This window comes from Nerophis lumbriciformis, linkage group LG27 (assembly GCF_033978685.3).
Source record: "Nerophis lumbriciformis linkage group LG27, RoL_Nlum_v2.1, whole genome shotgun sequence".
NCBI lineage: Eukaryota > Metazoa > Chordata > Actinopteri > Syngnathiformes > Syngnathidae > Nerophis > Nerophis lumbriciformis.
The window spans coordinates 32135001-32145593 of NC_084574.2; the positions used below are offsets into that span (position 1 = coordinate 32135001).

The 10593-nt window shown below is 40.9% G+C and overlaps 1 protein-coding gene across 1 annotated transcript in view; it reads left to right on the forward strand.

Moving 5' to 3' along the window:
- The window catches only part of LOC133624309 (uncharacterized), an 8765-nt gene extending 2589 nt beyond the window's left edge, over window positions 1-6176 (forward strand). Inside the window, exons 3-4 of the mRNA XM_061987790.2 lie at window positions 5489-5598; window positions 5663-6176. Of these exons, the coding sequence (XP_061843774.2) occupies window positions 5489-5598; window positions 5663-5902 (350 nt within the window). The 3' untranslated portion in view covers window positions 5903-6176. The remainder of the gene's footprint in view (window positions 1-5488; window positions 5599-5662) is intronic.
- The last annotated feature ends 4417 nt before the right edge of the window (window positions 6177-10593 follow it).

The window sequence follows — 10593 nt, forward strand, 5'->3', positions numbered from 1 at the left end:
TTATTATTGCCTGTGTGTTATGTTGTTACGCCGTTGTGGTCATCTGGGAAGACAGAGAGCCAGGACAAGTAGCTGTGTAGCTCAATCGTATGCCTTATCTACGTCGACACAAAAAAAAGCACATTGTGCATGTACACCTTGTGTATGAAATTCGCCTTATGAAAAAAAAAAAAAAAAAGCCTTGCCTTGCCTAATGACTGGACCAGGGGTCGGCAACTCAAAATGTTGAAAGAGCCATATTGGACCAAAAATTTAAAAAATAAAAATTTGTCTGGAGCTGCAAAAAAATAAAAGCCTTATATAAGTGATATAATGAAGGCAACACATGACGTGTCTATGTTAGCCTACTATCGAAACGCAAATCTTCGTTGACAAATGTATTATAATTTTTATTCTACACATTTTTGCAACATTGGAAATCATTAGTTACATGGAGGCTTCTCACAGGATGACATAACTTTTGGAAATGACTGTCTTAGAATGGCCAAAGGTCTAGATGTGTGTGTCCAAGTTTAAGGAAACGGCAGGCTGTCTTCTTAATATTTTATATTTATTACAATATTCGCAAGCTGGGTAACGTTTGCTGTGGTCTGGAACAACATGGCACACAAACAACTATGAGAAATGCAGCCAATATTACATACATATAATGTGTCATGAGACATGCAAATATAAATTAAATACACAGAGGACACAAGTAAAGGAAATTAAATGAGCTCAAATATACCTACAAACGAGGCATAATGATGCAATATGTACATACAGCTGACCAAATATGCCCGATTAGCACTCCAGCAAATCAATAAAATCAACAAAGCTCACCTTTGTGCACTCACGCACAGCATAAAACATTTGGTGGACAAAATGAGACAAAGAAGGAGTGGCATAAAACACGTCTTTCTGTGGCAGCATCGGAGAAAGTTGTGCATGTAAACAAACTACGATGAGTTCAAGGATCGCAGAAAATAGTAGGACAAAACGGTGCTTGGCAAATACTCTCATCAGCATTAGGAAGGTTTGCGTCATGTTTGTTCTCCTACAGAAAATATATCAAAATATATTTTCACACATCTCTGAAAGAGGTCCAGGGAGCCACTATGGCAGCGCTAAAGAGTACACCTTTGTATGTAATTCTATCTACCTGTATTAACCTTTATGTATTTGTCTTTTCTAGTAAAGGAAACAACGACCATCACTGTGCGCAGTAGGTATTTGATGTCAAATGTAAAATGAAGGCACAACACTGCCATGTTGATCAGGCACAAATCATTAGGACACATGCTTAAATGAATGTATTCAGGTGTTTGTTTTACTGTGACAATTTGTATTCAAGTATTTATTATCAATTCACTACAATGCATTGTATGTACAGTGGGAAAATTATTCATATGGCCCCATTCCTGGGGTGGAGGGTTAATCATTTTGCAATGCAGTCTGCTAAAAAAATGATGGAAAGCGTCACTCTACGTAGCAACTGACACTGTGGTCAAAGTTGTAATTGCCACAAAACACTTTTTAAGACAGTGGTTCTTAACCTGGGTTCGATGGAACCCTAGGGGTTCGGTGAGTCGGGCTCAGGGGTTCGGCGGAGGTCGAGACACACCCGACTCATCGTGTAAATACAAACTTTTCCCTATCGGCGTATTACGGATACGACAACAGCAGAAGTCAGACTGATTTGCAGGTGTGTAATTTGTTGTGAGTTCATGCACTGTGTTGGTTTTGTTCTTTGAACAAGGTGATGTTCATGCACGGTTCATTTTGTGCACCAGTAAAAAAACATGGTAACACTTTAGTATGGGGAACATATTCACCATTAATTAGTTGCTTATTAACATGCAAATTAGTAACATATTGGCTCTTAACTAGTCATTATTAAGTACTTATTAATGCATACTTGCCAACCTTGAGACCTCCGATTTCCGATATTAGTGATTTGGCCCACTTGTAATGAAAATAAAAGAAATCTTGTTTTTCAAAAGCTATGATTTAGTATTTTACAATATGTCTAGGTGGGGGTCCTGCTTTGGAAATCATTTGTACCCCTTTCAGAGATCACACTTAGTTCCCCTTAAACATCCTCATGTTGCACAATGAAATATTATTAGGTCCATCAGTGCTAAATATTATAAACTTATCACTTTCCTCTGGCACTGTTCCCCTAGCATTCAAGAAAGCGGTTATTCATCCTCTGCTCAAAAGACCTAACCTTGATCCTGACCTCATGGTAAACTACCGACCGGTGTCCCACCTTCCCTTTATTTCGAAAATCCTCGAAAAAATTGTCGCACAGCAGCTAAATGAACACTTAGTGTCTAACAATCTCTGTGAACCTTTTCAATCCGGTTTCAGGGCAAATCACTCTACGGAGACAGCCCTCGCAAAAATGACTAATGATCTACTGCTAACGATGGATTCTGATGCGTCATCTATGTTGCTGCTTCTTGATCTTAGCGCTGCTTTCGATACCGTCGATCATAATATTTTATTAGAGCGTATCAAAACACGTATTGGTATGTCAGACTTAGCCTTGTCGTGGTTTAACTCTTATCTTACTGACTAGATGCAATGCGTCTCCCATAATAATGTGACCTCGGACTATGTTAAGGTAACGTGCAGAGTTCCTCAGGGTTCGGTTCTTGGCCCTGCACTCTTTGGTATTTACATGCTGCCGCTAGGCGACATCATACGCAAATACGGTGTTAGCTTTCATTGCTATGCTGATGACACCCAACTCTACATGCCCCTAAAGCTGACCAACACGCCGGATTGTAGTCAGCTGGAGGCGTGTCTTAATGAAATTAAACAATGGATGTCCGCTAACTTCTTGCAACTCAACGCCAAGAAAACGGAAATGCTGATTATCGGTCCTGCTAAACACCGACATTTATTTAATAATACCACCTTAACATTTGACAACCAAACAATTACACAAGGCGAATCAGTAAAGAATCTGGGTATTATCTTCGACCCAACTCTCTCGTTTGAATCACACATTAAGAGTGTTACTAAAACGGCCTTCTTTCATCGCCGTAATATCGCTAAAATTCGTTCTATTTTATCCACTAGCGACGCTGAGATCATTATTCATGCGTTCGTTACGTCTCGTCTCGACTACTGTAACGTATTATTTTCGGGTCTCCCTATGTCTAGCATTAAAAAATTACAGTTGGTACAAAATGCGGCTGCTAGACTTTTGACAAGAACAAGAAAGTTTGATCATATTACGCCTATACTGGCTCACCTGCACTGGCTTCCTGTGCACTTAAGATGTGACTTTAAGGTTTTACTACTTACGTATAAAATACTACACGGTCTAGCTCCGTCCTATCTTGTCGATTGCATTGTACCATATGTCCCGGCAAGAAATCTGCGTTCAAAGAACTCCGGCTTATTAGTGATTCCCAGAGCCCAAAAAAAGTCTGCGGGCTATAGAGCGTTTTCTATTCGGGCTCCAGTACTATGGAATGCCCTCCCGGTAAAAATTAGAGATGCTACCTCAGTAGAAGCATTTAAGTCCCATCTTAAAACTCATTTGTATACTCTAGCCTTTAAATAGCCCCCCTGTTAGACCAGTTGATCTGCCGTTTCTTTTCTTTTCTCCTCTGCTCCCCTTTTCCTTGAGGGGGGGGGGGGGGGGGGCACAGGTCCGGTGGCCATGGATGAAGTGCTGGCTGTCCAGAGTCGGGACCCGGGGTGGACCGCTCGCCTGTGCATCGGCTGGGAACATCTCTACGCTGCTGACCCGTCTCCGCTCGGGATGGTGTCCTGCTGGCCCCACTATGGACTGGACTCTTACTATTATGTTGGATCCACTATGGACTGGACTCTCACAATATTATGTCAGACCCACTCGACATCCATTGCTTTCGGTCTCCCCTAGAGGGGGGGGGGTTACACACATATGCGGTCCTCTCCAAGGTTTGTCATAGTCATTCACATCGACGTCCCACTGGGGTGAGTTTTTCCTTGCCCGTATGTGGGCTTTGTACTGAGGATGTCGTTGTGGCTTGTGCAGCCCTTTGAGACACTTGTGATTTAGGGCTATATAAATAAAGATTGATTGATTGATTGATTGATGTAAGCATAGGTTGAAGTGTGTATTCCTGTAACTTTCTCTAGTAACAGCATTCCATGATTAATATCAATAAATTAACATTAATAATAAATGACAGTAGAATAAGCACACGTATGACTGAGGAGTCATAGTGTAACTTTGTGTGGTGCTTGAGTTGTCCGACTTTTTGTGTGGCCATAAACGCATCAGTGGCTTAGTGCTATGCGTGTTGGTGACAGATGACAAGTTGGTTTTGGCCTGGTTTGTACGGCAGAAAATGACTAGTTTTTCGAGATATAAGTTTTTTACTCATGTTTTTGGTGTGGTTATGGCCGAATACAAACAGTTTTGCTCAATAAAGTGATCGATATAATTCCTGTCCTCGAAGCATCTCGATAGACATTACAATAATTGAACGGTGTTGACGAACACCGTTAGGGCCGCTTGTTTTCACTGTCAATCAGAGTTGCATTGCAAAATTACACAGAATAAATGTGTTTATTTTGTTTAGAATTCAGATGGGTTTGATTTGGTGCGCAGAGGACGCTTGAGCAGTGCGCAATTGCGCAGGCGCGCACCTTAGAGGGAACGTTGTGCCAAGCACTTGGTACTCCACTACTTCTTCCCGGAGGCTATCCAGGTCCAATCGCAGCTGCGGCTTGGAACTTACAAGCGTATTTCTTCATCTTACTCGTCGTCGGCATCGCCATGGCTGTATCTTCCTCGTTCTTCTGCTTCGTCTCCTTGTTGTGTGCGCAGTTGTGCACTCTCTAAAAGCCGTAGATGTTATAACGTGATTGGGCAGGCACGCTGTTTATATCGTGGGAAAGCGAACGCGAAAACAGGCTGTCGACACGTCACTCAGGTCCGCATGGATCGGGAGATTTTCGGGAGAATATTTGTCCCGGGAGGTTTTCGGGAGATGCGCTGAATTTCGAGAGTCTCCCGGAAAATTCCGGAGGGTTGGCAAGTATGTATTAATGCCTTATTCGGCATGGCCTACCGGTAATTATAACCCTAAACCTCTAACCTTGGCCCTAACCCTCTAACCCTAACCCTAACCAAATAACTCTAAATTAAGTCTTTGTTACTTAGAATATGTTCCCCATACTAAAGTATCACCAAAAACATATAACTTTGTCATGAATTTGAAAAAAAAAAAAACACATTTTATTTTTTCACTAAAGAAGGGTTCAGTGAATGTGCATATGAAACTGGTGGGGTTCGGTACCTCCAACAAGGTTAAGAACCACTGTTTTAAGATATTCAACACTCTACTGCCGTCTGGTGGCTACAGTGGATAATGCAACCCCCCCCAATCCGTCACGTTTTATGTGTCGGGTGAACCACGACGAATGGGGCCAAAAGTATCACCTTCCTACTGTACTTGGATCAAGGTGGTGCAAGCTCAGGTTCTCTTTCTGTCTTTAGAGCACAACCTGATGCTGTTGATGGCTGCAATAGTGTGCACGGCTGCCCTGGTATGCGTGTGTCTCTATACACTCGTGTTGCTGATGGCTTTGAGAAAACAGAAAAGAAAGGTTAGTTCACATAGACACACAACAATTGGGATTATCGACTATGAAACTTGCACTCATCCCACAGATTTCATCCGACTATGAGACCATGACGCCTGCTGTCATTGGTGAAGCTGAAGGCCACGGCAGGAGTTTGAGTCTGGAGTGTATCACTCATCCTGACGCACTAACAGTCGACCCCACAGTGGGACATCGGGAGTCGTCTTCAGGCAGCCTCAACCTCGATGAATACCTCGATTTAGATCTCAGCCTATTGGAGGAGCACGTCTACCATAACATCAGTAGAGAGAACATTCCAGAGAATTAACGTCAGGTTTACACAACGACTCAAATCCACTTTCAGATGGATTCATCCTAAAATCCTGGTTGCCACCATGCAAAGTTGTGGTGCTTTTAGTTTCAAGTCCAAAAAGGAGTAGGATGAAGCGGAGCCCATTTGGTCCTGCCACCGTGGACAAAACCGGAGACACAGAAGACATGTTTTTTGCCCCCTAAGATAATGTAATGCCATTCAATGGAGGCAAGTCAAACACTTGCCAGCGATTCCAAGTTGTATAAAGAGTTGTCTGTCTGTAACTTCACCTTGCATTTCCCTATTCTCACCACTAGTCTGCGCTCTGCACCCACTCACACTCGTGTGGGCATTGAAGCCAAGAACAATGAAAATGAAGTAAATAAAAAATGGCGGCGTGGCTCACTTGGTAGAGTGGCCGTGCCAGCAAATTGAGGATTCCAAGTTCGATTCCCGTTTCTGCCATCCTAGTCTGCTCTTAACCCAGTGCCACCCACACTGGTTTAAATGGAGTTTAAATATGTCGATAATGGGTTTCCACGATGTAAAGCACTTTAGTAGTAGTCCAGCTTTAGTCCAGCTCAGTGGACTTGTGGTTAGAGTGTCCGCTCTGAGACTGGAAGGTTGTGAGTTCAAACTAGGGCTGCAGCTAACGATTATTTTTCTATCGATTAATCTATAGATTATTTTTTTGATTAATCGGTTAATCTATAGATTATTTTTTCGATTAATCTATAGATTATTTTTCCTTTTACCGATTTTTTTTTAATTTAAAATGAAGAGGAATTTTTTTTTTTTTTTTTTCAAAAGGCATGGCTTTTATTTACAAAAAAAAAAGTATGGCCACTCAGTCAACATGACAAAATATTCTGTAACAATGTAAACATTTAAAACTTTTAACATTTAACAAAATTAAAAGTAGCTTATTTGCTTTTTAATGTGCAAATATAAAAGTAAACATCCAATGCAAATCTTAATATTCTGGAATAGTATAAGCATTTAAAAAGTAAAAGTATTGCTTATTTTGCTTTAAAATGTGCAAAAATAAAGATAAACATCCAATAGAAAAAAGTGCAAAACGGAAATATTCTGTAACAAGTGTAAACATTTCAACAAAAGTAAAAGTATTGCTTATTTGCTAAAATGTGCAAAAATAAAGCTAAACATCCAATACAAAAAAGTGTACAGTGTAAACATTTCAACAAAAGTAAAAGTATTGCTTATTTTGCTTAATTACACAACAATGATAGTATGATTAAAGTGAAAGTTAATTGTTGGTTTGTACATAGTATATGTAACTGTTAATGTTGTAAAAGGTATTTGCACAACTAATTAACGTTAGCGTTTGTGACACGTCTTGTGCCGTGGGGTTCTTTCAGGACCGACAGACTGAACGCCAGACGGCTTTGCCAGGTTTACAATCTTTTAATTTTACACAAAGTCTTTTCTCTTCCAACTCTTTTCTCTTTCTTTCCTCGCTTTTCAGCTCCTCTTGCTCGCTCGCTCGTCGTCCCCTGTCTCTTGCGGCGTCGCTCCCGGCGCGCCCCGCCTCGCCGCTCGCTCGCCGCCGCCGCCGCCGCCTCTCCACAGCGTTAAAGAGGAGCGCGTCTTTGTAAACACTGAACAGGCACGCCAAACGCGCCTCTCAGAGCAAACGGTGCTTTAGTTTATGAATTTACAACGCAGATGCAAATGACACATTCATGTTTTTGTGTAATAATGACAACGTATACGCACGCGGACGATTGACTTGTTGATATAGTGATGTCAAGACGGGGGTTTTCTTTTCAAATGTTCGTTCATAGCCGTTGTGCTGCTATGATAGGCCATTTCCGCTCGACACAGTGTGCATACAACAACATTATTAGGCCGTGTATTGAAATACTCCGACACTTTTGGCGTGCTTTTTTCCCCTCGCTCGCATCGTCTGCTTTGCGCTCCGCCATGACAGTAGTGTGACGTAAATATGCGACGCGCCGACGCACAAAAACGGCGTCGACGTATTTACGTAACCGATGACGTCGACTACGTCGACGCGTCGTTTCAGCCTTAGTTCAAACCCCGGCCGAGTCATACCAAAGAGTATACAAATTGGACCCATTGCCTCCCTGCTTGGCACTCAGCATCAAGGGTTGGAATTGGGCGTTAAACCATGCTGCTGCTTACTGCTCCCCTCACCCCCCAGGGGGTAAACATGGGGATGGGTCAAATGCAGAGGACACGATGTGTGACGATCGTTGGGACTTTAACTTTATTACTGTTTTAGCAGTAGTTGTCAGAAAATGTTTGTACTAAAACATACTTGCCAACCTTGAGACCTCCGATTTCGGGAGGTGGGGTGTGGGGGGTTGGGGGCGTGGTTAAGATATATATATATATATATATATATATATATATATATATATATATATATATATATATATATATATATATATATATATATATATATAAAAGAAATACTTGACTTTCAGTGAATTCTAGCTATATATATATATATATATATATATATATACATACATTTATGTGTATATATATATATATATATATATATATATATATATATACATACATTTATGTGTATATATATATATATATATATATATATATATATATATTTAAATAAAATAAATACTTGAATTTCAGTGTTCATTTATTTACACATATACACACACATAATACTCCTCTACTCATTGTTGAGTTAAGGGTTGAATTGTCCATCCTTGTTCAATTCTCTGTCACTATTTCAGAACAGGCACATTATACAAATATACATGATAAAATCAATAAGAAAACGGGAGCTCTAATTTGGGAGTCTGAATTAGGATCAGAAGTTCCTATATAAACATTGCGTACTCACGTCGCCGTTTTGTATTGATTACTGCAGCTGTACACTGGATTCATTCACAAATACAAACTACAACTCACAAACACTTTAGAGTTAGTCTCCACCATCAGAATGTGTACTTAAACTTATACAGATCACATGGATATTATTCAGTGAGTTGATTCACCAAAACTAACCTGTTATACAGGAGGAAAAAGCACACAGGATGAAATACACTATATTGCCAAAAGTATTTGGCCACCCATCCAAATGATGAGAATCAGGTATCCTAAAATCAATCCCTTAGGCATGGAGACTGTTTCTACAAACGTTTGTGAAAGAATGGGCCGCTCTTAGCGTGAATCTGTCGTAGGATGCCACCTGTGCAACAAATCCAGTCGTAAAATTCCCTCGCTCCTAAATATTCCAAAGTCAACTGTCGGCTTTATTATAAGAAAATGGAAGAGTTTGGGAACAACAGCAACTCAGCCACGAAGTGGTAGGCCACGTAAACTGACAGAGAGGGGTCAGCCGATGCTGAAGCGCATAGTGCAAAGAGGTCACCGACTTTCTACATAGAACGGTATATTTCGGACTGTATTGTGTGAAATTTGGTGGAGGAGGAATTATGGTGTGGGGTTGTTTTTCAGGAGTTGGGCTTGGCCCCTTAATTACAATGAAAGGAACTTTGAATGCTCCAGGATACCAAAACATTTTGGACAATTCCACGCTCCCAACCTTGTGGGGACAGTTTGGAGCGAGCCCCTTCCTCTTCCAACATGACTGTGCACCAGTGCACAAAGCAAGGTCCATAAAGACATGGATGACAGAGTCTGGTGTGGATGAACTTGACTGGCCTGCACAGAGTCCTGACCTGAACCCGATAGAACACCTTTGGGATGAATTAGAACGGAGACTGAGAGCCAGGCCTTCTCGGCCAACATCTGTGTGTGACCTCACCAATGCACTTTTGGAAGAATGGTCAAAAATTCCTTCCCAGAAGAGTTGAAGCTGTAATAGCTGCAAAAGGTGGACCGACATCATTTTGAACACTATGGGTTAGGAATGGGATGACACTTCAAGTTCATATGCGAGTCAAGGTGTCACGACCGGGACTATGGCGTGGTTTGTTCTCCCGAGTTGCAAGTGATTTGGACCAGACATGGCGTGAAGGTGAATACATGATTTATTTTAACACTATATATCAAAAAGGAACAAACGAAAAGCGCGCACAATGGCGGAGGTACAAAACTAGGCTATTGAAAACAAAACTTGCACATAGGCAGAAACTGTGAACAATTAAACAAAAACACTAACTGTGGCATTAATAAACAAAAAACTTACTTGGCATGGACTATGAAGTGCGCAGAGGTAAGAGTGTGACAGGGGTATGAATCCGGTATGTCGCCAGGAAGACAAACTGAAAACAATGAACTTAAATACTACAGACATGATTAACGAAAACAGGTGCGTGACTCAAAACGTGAAACAGGTGCGTGACGTGACAGGTGAAAACTAATGGTTGCTATGGTGACAAAACAAACAAAAGTGCACAAAAAGTCCAAAAACAAAACCGAACATGACTAAAACAAAACCTGATCACACAGACATGACACAAGGCAGGTGGCCAAATACTTTTGGCAATATAGTGTATGTTGAATAGCATGTTATGAGACTATGTCATATACAAGTTTCACCATGTAAATCTAATTGCTGGAATAAACAAACATTTGCATGGTATTTTAATCTTAGGAGTTTTACTTGCATATTTCATTCATGGGGTCATTTTTTATAATTTACATATTAAAATGAAAGAAACGAAAAATCATCAAACTTGTACCGCATACTTTGACGACCCTGCTTACAGCTGTTTTATACTGAC